This window comes from Panicum virgatum, chromosome 4N (assembly GCF_016808335.1).
Source record: "Panicum virgatum strain AP13 chromosome 4N, P.virgatum_v5, whole genome shotgun sequence".
NCBI classification, from domain to species: domain Eukaryota; kingdom Viridiplantae; phylum Streptophyta; class Magnoliopsida; order Poales; family Poaceae; genus Panicum; species Panicum virgatum.
In genome coordinates this window covers 9,678,627-9,696,207 of record NC_053148.1, presented here as the reverse complement: position 1 = coordinate 9,696,207, position 17,581 = coordinate 9,678,627, and the positions used below count along the sequence as shown (strand labels likewise).

The window sequence follows — 17,581 nt, the reverse complement described above, 5'->3', positions numbered from 1 at the left end:
GCGGCAGGGACTTATATGTAAATAAAAAAAATTAATTGCGCGGAAGTCCTTGGCGGGAGCCTGCCGCCCCCCTGCCGGGCGGCAGGCCCCCTGCCGCCACTCCATTGGGCGGCAGGGGGGCGGCAGGCTCCCCATCCGCAGAATGGGCCATTAGATGCAGAATGGGTCATTAGATGTGGTTTTAGATATTAGAATGGGCCATTAGATGTGGTTTTAGATATTTTGGATACAAATAAAAAACATTAGTAAAGTATATGAATATGAAAAGTATAAGTTAGCAATTCATACACATACGCAAATGAGAACGAAATATGTGATGCATAAGAACGAAATAAGTATAACATGACGACATGTCCATAACAAAAATACGAAAACAGCTAGAAGCACCTCCTAACCACCCCGGCCACCCCGGCCATGTCGACCTCTTTTACGCTGAGCGTGGACGTGGTCTGTAGAGTAGGTGTGCCGCTCTGGAGGCCCTATGTCTCTACCTGGACGTCCGGTGGCCATAGGTGTCTGCAAGGTAGGATTGGCCTGCTGGTTAGGTGTAGAAAATAACCGACTCCAATCTTCGAAGTTCGCCTCAAAAGTATCCTGTGTGGGCCCTATACAGTAGCAATTAAGATATCTTAATTATAGTCTTATAAGTCATATATTTGGGTACATATTCATCATACGTACCTGGTGGTGGTGGATACGAAGAATGACCCATATCAGGAAGGTGGTGGCGCGATCCTGTAAACCGTTCAAATTATTTAAAATATTCATAGCACATGATAAATTCGGGCTACAGATTTGGTATTTACCTTGCGTTCCTTCTGCTATCGCCGTAGGGTAATACGAAGAAGGTCCAGCATCATATAACTGTTGTGATCCTATATGTAAATACAAAAGGAATTAGACTTCATACCACAATTAATTGAAATTAAGATATTGACTATATGTCTACCGAAAGGTCGTGGTGGTGCCTGTGTTGGTTGAAATGACATCCCTGTAGCAGCTGCAGCCTTTTATACAGTATGGGGGCCTGCCGCCCCCCGCCAGGTGAAGTGGCGGCAGGCTCCCGCCAAGGGCTTCTGCGCAATTAAATTTTTTTTATTTACATATAAGTCCCTTCCGCCCTCCTGCCGGGCGGCAGGCCCTCTGCCGCCCCCCTGCCGGGCGGTAGGGGTACAAAACTGTAAATTGTGAAATTAAAAATATATTTATGTAAAAAATGTTTTTCAAAAATATATAAAAAAAAGACGCTCGCGCGGCGGCGGAACTGAGCAATTGGACTGGTGGTGGCCGGCGCTACTGAGAGAGGCCCGCGAGTTTTCTGCGGCCCACGAGCTGGATTTGGCGATACGGCCGAGGCGGGTGCCACTGGACTGGACCTGGACGATGCACTCATATTTCGAGTGGGCCACATCACTGCACCGCCGCCGTATCCAAGAGCAGAAAATGGCCTGTCCGTTTCTCCCCAAAAAAAAAAGCCTGCCCACATTACTGTTTTTTTTTTGAGAATACCCACATCGCTGGTTGCGGAATGCTTTCTTTGCACTTCCACGAAAGTCTGTTCGGAGCTGAGTTTTTTCACACTTTGCATTCAACCATTAGAGCATCTCCAATAGTCTTTCGAAATTTCACTCTCTAAATTATTATTTGGAGAGTTTTCTCCACAAAAATCGTTTTCTATATGCTTTTACTCTCCAACAGCTTTTCTATATCTTGTGTACACTCTAGAAAGCTATATTCGTTATCTATCTTTGGCTAGCGAGAAATGTGGAATGGAGGATGGCTATACTTGGATAACCATTTAGAGAAGCTATTGGAGAGTATTTTTCGATCAAAGTCTCTATTTCTAACAATGGGGAAAGATATAGAGAGTCTCTTGGAGTTGCTCTTAGCCAGCATCTTTATCTTAGTTCCAGATTCCAGATGATAAACATTGAGCCACCAAAAACACTTGCAATTATTCCTTACTCCTCTTTGACGGAATATTTACAGAGACAGAATCATGCTCGGGATGATGACAGAACAAGCTGTTCGTTGGCTACATAGGTATTTATAGCTGCCATCTCCACAAAAGTATGTGTCCATATACATGCAGATCTACTTTGTACTCTAAGCTTCTTCAGCTACCTACATCTAGAGACCGCGAGCAAGAGAGCCTTACAGATGCAGCGCAAGCATACACCACACAACAAGAGGAACAAGGAAGATGAAATGGGGAAAGACAAAAAAAAAAAAAGATGACAGACAAGACACCCCATTCCATGTCGCCGGAAGCGAGGCAGCTAGCTAGGAAGCCGCCGCCGTGGACCGGCGGCCGCCGATCATCTGCAGCCCACAACCAAGGGAAACGACCATGGGACTGAGCGCGGATCAGTCTAGCTACATCTCCTGGCTCTCTGACCTTGTCCCGCCAAGCCTGCTTGCATCGCCAATGTCGCAAGCAACCGCACGGAGCTCTCGCTCCGTCCGGGAAGACGAGGTCACGCGATGATCTCCTCCGGCAGCGCCACGAACCGCGTTCGCTTCTGAAACACCACACAGAGATTAAAGAAAGAACGTCAGCGAAAATGACGAACGAAATCGATTTCAAAACCGCTTGCCGATCCGCACACGTATTAAAGGAAAACGATGTGCTGAAAATTATGCTGGGAAAACAAGCAAAGTAAAACGCGGGACAGACCAATAATGCGGTTTCAACTTTCAAATTAAAATGGGCCGAGGAATGAACGTCTCGGATCATCCGAGACGTCCCTTTATCTTGACAAGGAAAAAAGACAAGGAAAGATGTATATATGTAAAAGGACCGGCGATGGCGATAAGGTTAACTGCGATGAGATCATGAGACAGTGTCGTGTGAAGGCCGGCCGTGCTGCTTGCTAACAAGCTACTAGGCATCAGTTCTTATCATTTTTGACTTTTTCCTTTTTTTGCTGCCAAGAACAAATCAGGTTGCTGCGTGTGTGAATGGACGCAAGCGCTGCATCAGCGACGGCGACTGAAAAGATCGGCAGGGGATGGATGGATGAACTGATGGGTGTGAGGTGAGCAACTTGTAATATTGTGATCCGTGAATCGGTTTGGTCTCTAATTGGAGGCGGTGACTCTCACGGCGTGTTTTGTGCTGCCACCACAGGAGAATTCCTGATTTTTTTTTGTTCTTATTCAAAGATGAAGTTATGAGTATTTTCGGTCACGCAACACACATTGACTGCCTACCATTCTGACTTTGCCACTTCGATCCAGATGCTTTAATTAGTACATTTTTAGATGGTCATGTATCAAGTATCATTTCTAGACTCCTCGCAAAAAAAAAAGTATCATTTCTAGACTTGCCGTGGCGATAAGATGGAAGAGTTCATCCCAAACTTGAACTGACATGTCCAGTTCACAAATCAACTAGGAGTTTCACTATTTGAAATTCAAAATTTAAACCTAAAAAACGTAGAGGGGAGATGACTGCAGAAAAGCTATTAACCTTAAGAAAGAGTTTCAGCTAGACCCAGGATGATACTAGTCTTTTGAAATATCTGCTGACCACATCGATCCATAACCTAAAGAACCTATTTTGAAATTTCAGCAGCAAGACCAAATCTTGTTCCGCTGCAGATTAAATTGATGTCTACGTCCACGACTAGGACCCTGAAACCGCAGAGAGAAACTGAAGCAGAGAATTCAGCTACCGTTTGCATAACTCAATTACGAGAGTGACAAGCAACTGTATTTGCCTAGTCACTGGACCAGTCAAAATCTTGAACAATTCCTCGCACTATGCCCGTCTCCAACCGCCGCCGCCGCCGCCGCCTGCCGCCACACCCCACAACCAACAAGGCGGCGCCGGACCTGAAGGCAATGAATCCCCGGTGTTCCAGGACGACATCAACCTGTGTGTCTCTTCAGACATTGCTCAAGTGCTCGGCGGCGCCGGCCTCTCTCTTGCCTTTTTCTACCTTCACGCGACGATGGCAACATCCATGGTGGCGCCGGCCTCGCCTTTTTCACTTTCTTTCCGTGCGGTTTCCCCGGGAAGCTTTTGCCAGTGTGGTGTGAGTGGTGACCACCACCTTCCCTCGTGAGATATGCTTTGATGCATACAGCTTGTGTATTGCCCAGAACACCATGAGAAAGGGTTGGAGACTGGAAAGCTAACCCATCAACAATGACCCCTTTTCTGAATCCTGGTAATTGTCTAGTGTTATCTACTGGCACAAGAAGTTGTTTTGAGTTTGTTTGATCGATCTTTTCTTTTCGAAAAGGGAAATTTTATTAATGTTTGATTGATCTGGATAAGTATTGGCTAGCTTACCTGACTACTTTAAACTCTGAAACCAAACCCTGCAAAAGGCGATGTGAACGCATTTGGATTTATTTGAGCATAAAAGGGAGTTAAAATGGTGTTCGACCGATCCCTTTTGGGTGTCTTGTGGGAAATTGTTAGTCGTTTCTTGTGTGTAAGCATGATCTGGAAGACTGGAACCCTTGCCGTCCATTAGTAGGCCAGGGCAGTGACATGGAATGGGCCCCAAGCTTAATAGCGGTACTTAGGTTGGCATAGCGTATTGGGCACACTCCTGACAACATTCAGCTCCAGATGGGTGGCCGAGAGGGCACGTAAGGGATCCGAGTGGTTTCAGACAAAGTTGTCACTGCTCCCAGGTCTCACTCGCTTTCATCTCAGTTATCCGATTTACTTTTTTGAGTTGGAGAATTTACACGCAATGTGCAGGACAAACACAAACGGTATCATTTGACTGTTACCAAGCAATCCAGAAATAGTTTTCGACTACTGCAGATGCTCTGTTTTCGTAAACTCGCCCTTCATGCATATCAGCTATAAAAAAAATAATCGAGTTCCCTAAAGTTATAATATAACTTCGGGAACCTATTGATCTCATTTTGTATTTTATTTTCTTTTACACAATAAAATTGTGAAAGTATGCTACCATTTTGGTGCTCTGGTTCCTACCAGTTTGTATATACTCCCAAGAGATTGCTGGTCAAAAGCACCAGAACAATAGCACGTGCTTCTCACAAGGGTGTTATGTGAGAAATTTCAGTTTCAGACTTTCAGTTTTGTGCAGTGAATCAAATCAAGATATTTGCAAAAGGTGATGCTCAGGGGATTATTTTTTCCTTTTTGTGTGCGTGCAACCTTCAAACAGCAGCAAGGACGCATGGCGAGAAGCTTGAAAGCTATGAATCGTTCTGAGGGAGAGATCGATGCCGCGCATTACCTCTTTCCGGCTGGCCTTGACGTCCGGCGACGCGTACTCCGGCGTGCGGGGCAGCGCGGGCCACCTCTCCGGCGTCCTCGGCGCCGTCGCAGCGCCCGACGGCATCATGAACCCGGTGCCCCAGTCGGGCGTCGCCGCGAACCTCGGGCTCCGCTCCGGCGTCTGCGCGAACGCGCCGGCGCCGACTCCCCAGTCCGGCGTGGGCACGAACCGCGGGCTCCGCTCGGGCGTCCGCAGTATCCCCCTCTCCGGCGTGGCGGCGCCGCTGCCGGCGTTGGCCGCGCAGAGCTGCATGATCCTGGCGGCGGCCTCGGCGCCGTCCCGGCTCTCGGCCATGAGCTTCTCGACCTGGGCCTTGGGCAGGCGCATCCGGAGCCGGACGGGCCCGCCCTCGGAGGCCGTGGAGAGCGGCGACGGCGGCGCCGTGGCGGCCGAGGCCGGGAGGGAGAGGTCGGAGGTGGAGCGGCGCGTGAGCATGAGCGACTCGAGCCGCTCCCGCGCGCCGACCTGGAGCGCGCCGGACCAGGCGCGGCGCGGCGGCGCGGCCGGCCGGGGCAGCGCGACGAGGAAGTAGAGCCGGCCCGGGCGGAGCTGCGCGTCTTGCGCGAGCGGGCGGGCGCGGACGCCCAGCAGCTTCACCTCCTCGGACTCGAGGAGCTGGAACCCCGGGTGGTCGCGCAGCACCGTGCCCGCGAACGCCGGCGGCTTCACGCGGAACGCCGTGCCGTCCAGCTGCATGACCTTGGCGCCCTTGCGCCGGCCGCCGATGCTGTTGCCCATTGCCGCACGCGGCTGCTGCTGCTTCCTCTTCTTCTTCCTCCTCTTCGCTCCGGCCGGGATTGGTGGGTGGCGCGGCTGTGTTTCTCTTGGGTTTGGCCTCCGCCTCTGCTCTCGCGGCGCTCGCTCTGTTGGATGTGGTGTTTGAGCGTAGCCGCGTAGGGCGTCTGAAGGAATTTAAAAGGGGAGGGCAAAAGGCCCCAAAGGCAGAAGGGAGGTAGGGGGCTTTGGAGTCAAAGGTGATGGTGGTATTCGGCACAAGGACAAGGAAGGAGTGTATTTTGTAAGTAAATCCTTTTTGTATTTTGTAAGGTAGTTGATGTTCTTTTATTTGCAAGAGGGTGAGGAAATATTTATCAGGCCAACTCCTACTTGGTAGATCACATATGACCGAAGGAGGAAGGTGTATGTGTGTGAACTTGCTGTGACGACTTATTTTCCACAGCCAACCTATTGGTAGGGCAGGCGTAGGAATGGAGCGGCGAGACGTTTTACCATAGGTGGTATAGGATTGGGGATTGCTGAAGTATGAAGTGGGCTAATGCAGAGGTGGAGGGGTGTTGTCTTCTGGAAAAATATTGCTGTGACGACTTATCTTCTGGAAGTTTTTTATTTTACAATCAACTCTCAATATTTGAAATTCGTACAAACAACCACGACTGTTGGATCCACGTCCAAACTATAGCTTTCTCTCTCCCAACCCTTCGTCTCCCTACCGTCCCCACCTATGCCTACCACCGCCCGCACACAGCCTGCTACCACGCGCCATGCCGTGCGCCACCGCTGCCTCGCCACACGGCCAACTCGCCGGAGAAGAAGGCGCCCTGTTCAATATTTCGATTTAGTATTTTTAACATTTCGTGCTTCCAATTTTAACATTTTGTCTTTACAATTTTAATATTTTAAAAGTCAAATGTTGAACATGTTTAAGAAAGTGTTGAGTTAATCCTTTCAAAACGCGGACATATTTGCAATAGCTTAATTTATGTGAATAAGATAATTGGGTTAAAGTGGGCTTTAAAAATGGATGACTTATCTATCTGCCACAAGATGCACAGGAACATCCCCTCTTTCTGCTAGCTGCGTCCCCGGCAATGGCTGACCTGCAAACATCGCTACTCTCTCAGGATCCGATGGCCAAAACTTCTAAACTTGCAGAGCAGGCACACCGACCGTTCTGCCACGGCGGACGCCAGGTGGCGCGCATCGTGCATTCCCTTGTCCTGTGTCTCGAAGAGTTCTTCCATTTTCTCCGCCTGTCACGGCAGGCACGAGCGCCCAGCGGCAAGGTCAATCACGCCGGGACGCCCGGCGGGTACGCGCGGCGCGACGCCGTCGATACAACGCGCGTGGCAACCATCGATCGGCGCCGGACCACGGCCCGGGGAGGTCGACCTGACTTGCTGCTGCCGCTGCCGTACGCGACGGACCCGGCCGTGGTCATCCCATCCGTGAGCACAACGTGTGGTGGCATCGTGACTCGCCCGTGCCACCCCGCTGCTGGTACGCGGCCGGCGTACGGAATGCCGCACACGCCCGTCGTGGAATCGGTGGCGCACGTCCTGCGTTTGCACGCCTTTGAATCTTGGACGGCATGAGAGTGAAGTGTGAAACATGGTCGTTTTCTCTCGATTTATACCTGTGCTTCAGCTTTGATACTGTGTTCACGTGACAAGGACATTGAAAAAATGGTTTTTGTAAACTGACGAAAGGTGCCGGGAGAAGTTTTGGCATGCTGCAGCAGCAGCAGTCTGTTTTGAGTTTTGACAACGTTGCAGTTTTACTCTGGTACGCAGTACGTACAACGTAACGGTCCTTCACGAACTTCGATTTTTGAAGAACGATGGCTGTCTAGTAGCTAGTTGCTTCCCTACTGCATACCTACCGCATGTTTGTTGGTGTCAGTTTATGGAAGGAGGAAGAAAAATCGGAGGTACAAACATGTTTATTGGATTTCTTGAAAAAATAATATCCATCAAACTGACGTATAATAATCTAGATTATCTCCAAACTTTTAATTTAATTTTGAAAATAAGACATCACAATGCTTAAATGAGACGACATATGAACTAGGTGGTAAGGGGGTGAGTATGGATTCAAAATTACCCAAAATGTTTGACAAGTCGGTCACTACCGATAAACACTTAATTTTAAGGTAGGATGTATAGGCCCGTACATCTTGTTTCGTTGAAATGTCACTTTTATTTTTTTTCTAAAAAAATACTCCCTCAATACTCGAAAAGAAAATTGTTTTTGACAGCGATACTATCTCCAAAGCTTATAAATATTTATCGTAAAGTGATATATTTATATTTTTATAAATATATTTTACAAGACAAATCTATTCATATGGTTTTGTATTTTGAAACTCAACAACTTAAAAGTTATTCACAACTTATATTTTCTATGTTTGACCCAAATTTTATCTAAAATGGATTTTTTTTTCAAGTATAGAGGAAGTACCTACTGCTTGTACTGTTCACTTGAATTTCCCCCACACTCCTTGGTAGTTGTAAATGGAATCTCCATTTCCGGCAGCAACGGCCGCACGTTCTCCCTACCGAACCTGCCCCAATTTTCATACCCTCGGGACCCTACCGGACACTAGGTGACTTTTGGTAGTACTAGCTTGCATGCACCAATCATGCCCTGCCGGGCTGCGCCGTCGAGGCACGCCGCCCGGCGAGAGAGCAACGGAAAGGAAAACACAAGCGCAGCACGGCCCCCCCGCCCCGGCCCCCGGCCGGTGGGTGACGCAGTGCTCGCGCGCGCCGGCGGCCGCTGGGTCCCATCCGCCGCTCCCTCGATCCGTTTTGCCTGCCTGCCTGCCAGGGAATCTGCGACCGTTCCCAACGGAATTTGCAATGCCGCCGCCGCTCGGTTGCCGCCCGCGGACTGCGGTGGAGGAGGGGCGCCTCGTCGTTCTCGCCGGTTGCGCCTGCGGAGACGGCACCTACTGCGGCGGCAGGGGCTTCACGCCGTCGTCCCCGCTTCCCCCCTGCTCTTCCCTGTTTCCATCAGGCAGGCCCCACTTGCGTCCTATATCGATCGATCGATCGACAGATTGAAGACCGGCTGCTAGATCGAGTGCACGTTCGTGCGTGTGGATGCGGCTGCGGGTGTCGTTGATGCCGCCGTCGGTGTCGTCGTCGTCGTCGGTGTGGTCAAGTGCGTTCGCCACCGTGGCGTCGTGCTGGCTTTGTTGGCTTTAGACGGGGCCTCGCGGTGGGCGTCACGAGAGAGACTTTTGAGGCAGGGGAATGTGAAACGGAATAATTGCACCGTAAACAAGTTATCAACATGTTCCGTCGTGCTACTTTGCTAGGACCCTCACTAGATTCCTTGATGTATAGACTCGAGCCTCCTCAGACCTCACTTTGTAGTCACTGTGGTCTATTCACATTGCAATGATGCTTTATATCCTGATTGTCTTTTGCTTCATGGGACAAGTTCATGAGAAGTGCAGATGGAGCATGCATTGGGCTATAGATGTCCAAATGGGCCGTGTCAGATGGGCGGCACGGGACACGACATAGTGTAGTATGTGGGCCGAACTCCCAGCACGCAGTGCTGGCACGGACACGACACAGATAATGGGCCGGCACGGGCCTAACACGGCCCGGCCCACAATCTCCACACACACACATCCTCTCAAAACCCTAATTTCTCTCTCCACTCCTTCTTTCCAGCCGCCGCACCCACCCCCAAACCAATCCAACCAGCCGCAGCCCCCACCCCCTCCCTTCCTCTCTCCTCTCTTATCCCACGCCCCTACCGCCCCTCGGCTCGACCGCTCCACTCGCCACCACCGCGCCCTCCGCCCTCGTCGCCTCCTGCCGCCACAATCACGTCATCCAGCCTCCCGCCGCCGCAGTCTCGCCATCCGCAGCCTCCTGCTGTGGCCATGCTGCTCGCCGTCGTCGCCGTGCCGCTCGACGTCCCCGCCACCCGCCGCGCCGGCCCTCACCGCATCGCGCACTGCCGCCGGACGTCGTGTTCGTGCCGGCACAGTGCCGGCACGGCACGACTAAGGCATTGTGCTGGCTGTGTCGTGTGCCATACGGCACGTTTGGACATCTATACATTGGGCTGGAGCACAATCATCTCCGGCTGCGTCACACTTGGATGTTAGGATCAGGCGCAAATAACATGCAGCACTTGCATATTTCTTTTGTATTCCTGAATCGTGGGAAAAGGGTATGCGTAAACTTCTTCTACAACAGTGAAGTCAAATATCCAAAATAAAAAGGAGGAGAACAAGTTGAGCGAATCATCCGCGGAATGTATATGCATATATGCTGAGTAAACAATCCAAGCGAGGTTTCATCAAGCAAATTCTCTGCTAGGACACTCATTAGATTCTGTTTGGCACGACCGAGACCTCCTTAGCAATAATGTGGTCATTGTTCACATTGGAATGATAATTAGTGTTCTGACTTTCTTTCCTACAGTGAGAGAAGTTGATCAGAAGAGATCTATTAAACGCACTCCCCATGTGAACCAGTTTTGGGGTGGAGTATATAATAAACTCAGGATGCAGCAATCAAATTCACAAACAATCTGGAAAAAAAATAAGGAAATGAATGAATTATTATTCATGGCATATCTATGTTCCGTCATGCTATCTTGACATGACTTCTGTGCCAATTTTTTTTTTTCAAATTGAAACCACAGAGATATAATCTCATAGGTATACTAGTCAAGTTTTGCTTATATATATAAGAAAGCAACTTTTAGCAGGTAAACATGCAATTTGATTTGTTACGTTTCAATTTTCAAGTATAATCTAAGCCAAGCGCAATGAAGTCAAAATTACACAAACAAAGACGAATGAATTGTTCTGTCACAAGAAACCCGAACCAATTTTCAAGTACATATCTATTGATTGCAAACAACTCATTGTTTCAGCATGTTGATCAGTGGAAGGTATTTATAAAAATTAAATTAAATTAGTATTCGGTCCCCACTTTTTGGTACTTTGTCTCATATTTTTATACCATCAGGTACTTTAGTCTAGATACTTCCAGGTACTTTCTATTTTGACCACCGTACGATTCAGTCAGATGGACGGCTCTTATTTTTTTCAATCATTGTAAAAATTCTCGCAAAATAAATAAGGTGAATGAATTATTTCAGACGCGTATAGCAAAATCAACTATTTTCATTGTGCTAACTTGAGAAGACATCCTTCCTTTATTTTATTCATTTTGAAGAAACATAATTATTTGTGATTCCGAAGTTGTGGTCTTGCTAAATACTTAGTCTTACACAAAAGAAACTCCAGTGGTTTGAAAACAAAAAAAAATAATCAAGCAAATAAATTCGAAGCTAGAGTGTTCGGCCAGAGAGAGAGAGAGAGAGAGAGAGAGAGAGAGAGAGAGAGAGAGAGAGAGAGAGAGAGAGAGAGAGAGAATTTAAAACCCACTATCCTTTCATTATTTGTAACTTATGATAAGACTCCCTACCATTTTCTCAACAAGATCAAGACCTCCTTAGTAGTACCCTTTTGGTTTGCTCACATAGGAAATATGATTCAGTATATAGTATATTTTATAGACAGGTTCCATCGTGCTAACTTGCTGAGACCTCTACATTTTTTTTTACCAAGACCTCAACCTCCGAAGCATAACCAACTATGGCGAGAGAGATTGAATATAGGGAAGAATCCCAGAATACTAAAGCTAGATGGGTCGGTTGAGTACAACTAAACTGTAGCGGTAGGAATAGACCTTGAATCTGCGATCAGAACGGATCTTGTTGGTAAGAACATTAATCATGTTTTATATTAGACAGCAAACAATAAGAATGTGGGTTGTTCTGCATAGGTTTCATGTGATATTAAAGAATGGAGTATCAATCTTACATAAATTAAGTCGGTCGATTATTCGTCTTGGAAAATAAAGAAATGGGTCGAATTATTCCAGAGCATATTACCTATTCTATATACATTATAAGTCCCATCATTCTAACTTGCACGATCCACCTTCTTACTTTCCTCTGATAAGTTCGCGACCTCCAAAGCACAAGTCTTTGGTCTGTGTTCACACAGCAATGACGATTTAGCATACATTTTGCCCTCTTTCTTTGAGATTTTTTTCTCAAATACGCAGGAGAGCTACGCATCATTGTATTAAGAAGAAAAGAGGTTGCAACAACGTGGAGCTAGGAAGCTCACTCTAACAGACAAGAGCACCTCAGGTGCAAATGAAAAGAGTTACATACGCCTAGACGGGCCAACCCTAATGTGAACTACTCCCATCTCAAATGAAAAGAGTTACATACGCCCTTCTTTGAGATCTCGGGCAATTTCTTTCAAGTTAGCGGTGTGAAAGTCTCCAAGGAACCCGCGAAAGGAGTAAACAAAACGGAATCTATGGAGTGAATTTTGGCCTACTTGGGTTGGGGCTAGTGCAATATTCTTGCACAATCATGGTTACCAATAACGAAGATTTGTGGGGACTAGGATTAGACAGCTTGGCTTAGAATAAAACCAGCAGGGATTAGCCTAACTGCAAGCTTTCTTACTGTTGCCAAGTGTGCACCGGCCTGGGATCCTTGCGGCGCAGCAAGCAACAAAGCACATGTTCAGCTCCTGCCTAGCTACGGTTTTAGGTCGTTGGTTGTGCTCGAGGTGAAGCAGTTTTTCCTTGAAAGGACCGAGGTGGACATGGGCAGGTCAAACGCTGGCTCTCTGATTCAGAACTACTGGTCACCGGTCAATTCCTTAAGAGCTTCTTTATACACAAGTTTTTCAACAGGTTACAGGTAATAGCATATGAGCTCGAAGGACGGGGTTGGGAGCACGGTTGGTGCAATGAGATCGGCCTTAGTTTCAGTGTCCCTGCCTCTGACCTCAGATGCTGCTCTAGTGCTGGCTGCGCTGATGGATGGGGATCTCCGGATCTGGCTGGGCAAAGGCAAACAGTGCTCAGCATGTCGAGGGATTTCAGTGACTCGGCGGTTTGTCAGTTTGCAGTTTGCACGCATAAAGAAGCTGCAAACTGTTGCTTTCGTTAGACCACCTAGCATTAGGCATCAATCTTTTCGGGGTTTGTACGCTTGCCGCTCCGTTCTACGCAGCACGGGCAGCCGCGTGTTTGTTTGTGGATGCTAATTTAGCTCCAAGTCTCTGTCAGGGATGGAGACCAGAACGGTCTCATACGTGTCTTTTCCTTTTGGAGAAACATGGACCTCAAACTTCGTTCGTTGCGCAAGAGCAGGATTGTGACAAGGGCTGCATGTAAGGGTAACAGTAAAAACAAAAAAAGTTCAGTACAGACAGATTCTGAAACGTTTGATCTTCGATACAATGAAAAGGCGCATCAGGCACCTTTTTCAACCATATTGTTCAGGTTCGCTCCATGCCCACAGCACGGTGTCCTTCAACTGCTGTGGACTCTGAAAGCCTTGAATATCGCGCAGCTGTTCTGAATTCTGATCGAGTCGTATGCAGCTGGGGCTTCTAGAAGTGGGGGCAGATCTGCAAGACCCCAGAACTGATGATCAGCTAGCTGTTCAGTCCCATTGGGTATCAATAGGCCGGGGCAGCGACAGGCTCAGAGGTAGATGCTTCACCAACCGGGGAGTTTAAACGGCTTAACTAGCCTGTCGCGCGCGGCCTCTTGAACACTTCCCAACTCACACGGGGTCGTTGAGTGAGGGACCAGCCACGGGGAGCTCTCCCTCCTACCCTGTCTGCAGTCTGCACAACGGGACATGGAAGATCTGCCGTCCTCTTGTTCCCTTTCGAGCTTGAACAATATCAAAATGGCCGCTGGCCTTCCTTCCAAACATTTTCTTGGGCTTCCTTTGTCCGGCGTAGTGGTAGTGGCAGGGTCCGTGTGGTGCCATCGCGTCTGTAGAAAATACATGCGCCGTCTGACCTTTTCCTGGGCACACTTGCACAACGAAACGACCGGTGATAAGACGCGCGGAAAAAATGATGAACATTTGGTGAAAGTTCCTCGTCAGTTTGCACCAAAGTTCAACAAGGGAAGGAGAGGAGAGAAACGGACCAGAAGCTGACGCGACCTGGAACTAAAATCAAAGCAACTCGTGCTGCCAAAGTCTGCCCGCAACCGTGTGACCGGACGGGCGCGGTCGCTGGAGATGAGTTCCAACTTCGACGAGCACGATGCCGGACTGCACGAGCGCAGAGACCACGCTGCTTCTTTCCTACTACTCCCATGTTGCACGCTTGGCGATGGCATCACGGTCGCGTCATTGCCGGATCAGAAGTTGGGTGCAGGGAGACGGCCCGGGAGAAACTGCTGGGCTACGACTACGACTGATGGCGACGGCGACGTATGATTGAGTGAGCGTTCGCCGTTGGAAAGTGTAACGAACATGACACTATTTATGCTATTTCGAGTGATTTTGGTGATTATATGACAATGTAATTAATGAGACTAATGATTTTGGTAAGTGAATATTTCTAGATCTCAGGGATGAAGTAAATAAACCATACAAAGTAAAACACGAAGAAAGAACTCAAAGAAATGCTGAATTGGACGAGTTCTACTTAAATTAGTAGCACCGTAAGAACCGATGCCTATAGCATTGGTGCATCCGATGGTTGTCGGAAGATCCGACACCCTGGCTTTGGCACAAGCCTGTGCGCCTCTGGAGATGAAGTGAAGAAAGAAGTGAAGCACCGGTTGAACCGACGGTGTCAAGAGAGGCATCGGTGCATTCAACGTACTATGTTCCAGAGACGTTGTCAAGCGTGCAGCAGCCAAGTCATCAGCACCGGTTGAACCGGTGGTGCGTCGGAACAAGGTGTCAGTGCAATGATGTCAGCAAGAGCAACGGCTTTCTGCGGATCAAGTGTCACCGGAACAACCGACGCCTAAGCATTGGTTCAACCGATGGTCTCTGAAGGTGCTGCGGCCGTGTCAGAGAAGCCAACGGCTAGTTCAGAGCGCAGAGTGACCGGAAGAACCGATGCACTATGCGTTGGATGTTCCGATGCCTACGCAGAAAGCTGCTAACGGCTACAAACGATTAGTTCGACTTGGAGGCCTATATATATGAGCTCCCCCGGCCATTTGGAGTTTGCTGGAGTCTCAAGACATCTCATACATACCCAAGAACACCTCCAAGCCATACAAGAGCTCATTGATCATATCCTTAGGTTTTAGCACTAGATTTGTAAAGTGTAAGTGCTAGATTAGCTCGAGTGAGTGAACAAGCAAGGTTGAGATCCTTGTGGCTTGTTCTAGAGTGAACCACACTTGTATTACGGTGCGCCGGCCCCTTGGAGCAATTGGTGGCTCGCCGGCAAGTCAACGACCCTCCGGCTTGGTGTGGAGGGGCGTCGACGACATTGTGCGGGGGACGGAGACCCCTCCTTTCGTGGGCAATCTCCCTTAGTGAAGATCGGGATCAAGATGACCGTGATTGTGTTCACGAAAGAGACTTGATTGCCGAGAAGCGATACTATTAGTGAGTGCTTCAACAACGTGGACGTAGGGGCGCCTTTGTGGCAAACCGAACCACGGGATAAATCCTCGTGTCGAGAGTTCGCTTCCTCTCATCCCTCTCTTTAAGCTTCCGCATTTCTTATTGCAACTTGTATGTCTTTACTTTCTTAGTGTAGTATCGTGTTAGGATTGGCTATAGGTTGTAAAACTCTTTTTGAGATGAGGGTTACACACTAAGATGAACCGTAGTTGCACATCTAGATAGCTTGTTTTAGTTTAAGTTTTGTGCAAACTAGTTGGAGCCATAGGTTAAAGTTTTTAATTGTGCCTAATTCACCCCCTCCCCCTCTTAGGTTAGAGCACCCGATCGCTTTCAATTGGTATCAGAGCCGGGACTCATTTCTCTCACAAAAAAAGCCAATTCCATTGGCAAATTTGTGTTTACCGGCTCATTAGATCGGTAGGCATCACCGCCTAGTGAGTTAGCTCTTAATGGGAAAGGATGGATCCTTTTAGACCCGCTCCACGGTTCGACGGCACGGGCTTCCAACGATGGAAGGTGCTAATGCAAGCCCATTTCCAAGCGACGGGACTAAACGTTTGGAGAGTTGTGAGTGAGGGCATAAAAAATAATGGTCAACAAGAGAAGCAATATGATGTCACCGCAAAATGCATAATTTTGTCTTCTCTTAATGATAATGTGTTCAATCGTGTTTATTCTTGTGAAAATGCTAAAAAGCTATGGCAAACTATCATCGAGAACCATGAGGGCACGGAGGATGTTGCCAACGAAAGATATCATGTTCTCATTGATAAACTTAATAGTTTTAAGCAACTTGATGATGATAATGCCGAATCTATGTACTCACGATTGAATACTCTTGTGAATGAGGTTAATTCCTTAGGTGTGAAGCAAATTGAAGATTTGGAACTCATTCGCAAGATCCTTCACTCACTCCGAAGGCCGGACTATGATTTGGTGACAACAATTCTATATGAAAAAGATATCACCACAATGACACCAAAATCAAGTGCTCAACAAGGTGATTGCCCATGAGCTACGCAATGACATCAAGGCAAAAGCATCTTCGTCTTCACCAACGCATAGCGCTCTTGCATACAAACAACTCAAGAAGTTGAAGAAGATGGCTATCAAAGATAGCTCAAGTGATGATGAAGAAGAGGATGCAAGAAGATCCTCAAATGATGAAAAAGAGCCAATGAACCCCAACCTCTACAAGCAAGTAAAGAAGATGAACAAATGCTTGAAGGAAATCAATTCAATGGGGTATATGGTCTTCCTCAAAGATGGGTCTCACCATCAACTCATGAAGGTTGAGAAGAAGTTCAAGAAGAACAAGCAAAAGAAGGAGAAGAAGCCCAAGCATGAATCATATGCCGTATTTGGTGAATGGGTAAGCGGTGGTGAAGAATCAAATGCAAGTTCAAGTGATGAATCAAACAAAAAATTCACCACCCGCATGGGATCATCATCCAACACTTACTTTATGGCAAAAGGTATGGATAGCCATGTAAGTGATGATGACTCCGACTCTCCTTCAATTGATGAACTTCTTAACCTTGTTCATGAGCACCAAAAAGTCATTAAGAAGCAATTAAAAGAAATTAAAAATGTTAATGCTCTCAATGATCTAAATGTTTCTCTTGCTACAAATTTTGAAGATTTGATGTGCAAATTCAAATCGCTTAGCAAGGAGCATGAAGAGCTCAAATTAAAATTTGAGAGCATTAATGATACTAATGACTCTTTGGAAATGAAGCAAACTATCCCTTGTGCAATTCCTATCTCTAGGATAGATGCTTCAACTTCTTGCATTAATTTAATTGATGATTCTTGCTCTAATCTTTACAATGAGAAATGCTATGAGAATGTTGTTGTAGAATCATGTGATGATCTCATTGGCAAGGAGAATAATGAGCTCAAACAAAAAGTGGAAAGGCTCATGAAGGACTTGTATAGATTGAAGGGTTAGAGCATAGAGAGCAATGTCCAACCTTCTCAAGATAACTGTGAAGACATGGTGAAGAAGGTTGAGATGGGGTCCACCATGACTTGCGCAAAGTGCCACAAAGAAGGCCACAAGTCCAACAAGTGTCCTCAACCAAGGAAGAAGCTTCCGGATGAGAAGAACA

The 17,581-nt window shown here is 47.6% G+C and overlaps 1 protein-coding gene and 1 pseudogene across 1 annotated transcript; both read right to left on the bottom strand.

Moving 5' to 3' along the window:
- Positions 1-1,930: 1,930 nt before the first annotated feature.
- LOC120670536 (uncharacterized protein At1g66480-like) lies at positions 1,931-6,213 on the bottom strand. The gene is made up of 2 exons (XM_039950655.1): positions 5,229-6,213; positions 1,931-2,522 (listed from the first exon to the last, which is right to left on the bottom strand). The coding sequence occupies exons 1-2, from the start codon at positions 6,006-6,008 to the stop codon at positions 2,478-2,480; spliced, it is 825 nt and encodes a 274-aa protein (XP_039806589.1). The 5' UTR covers positions 6,009-6,213; the 3' UTR covers positions 1,931-2,477.
- Positions 6,214-7,299: 1,086 nt separating this feature from the next.
- LOC120669100 overlaps positions 7,300-17,581 on the bottom strand; it is a 68,988-nt pseudogene continuing 58,706 nt past the window's right edge.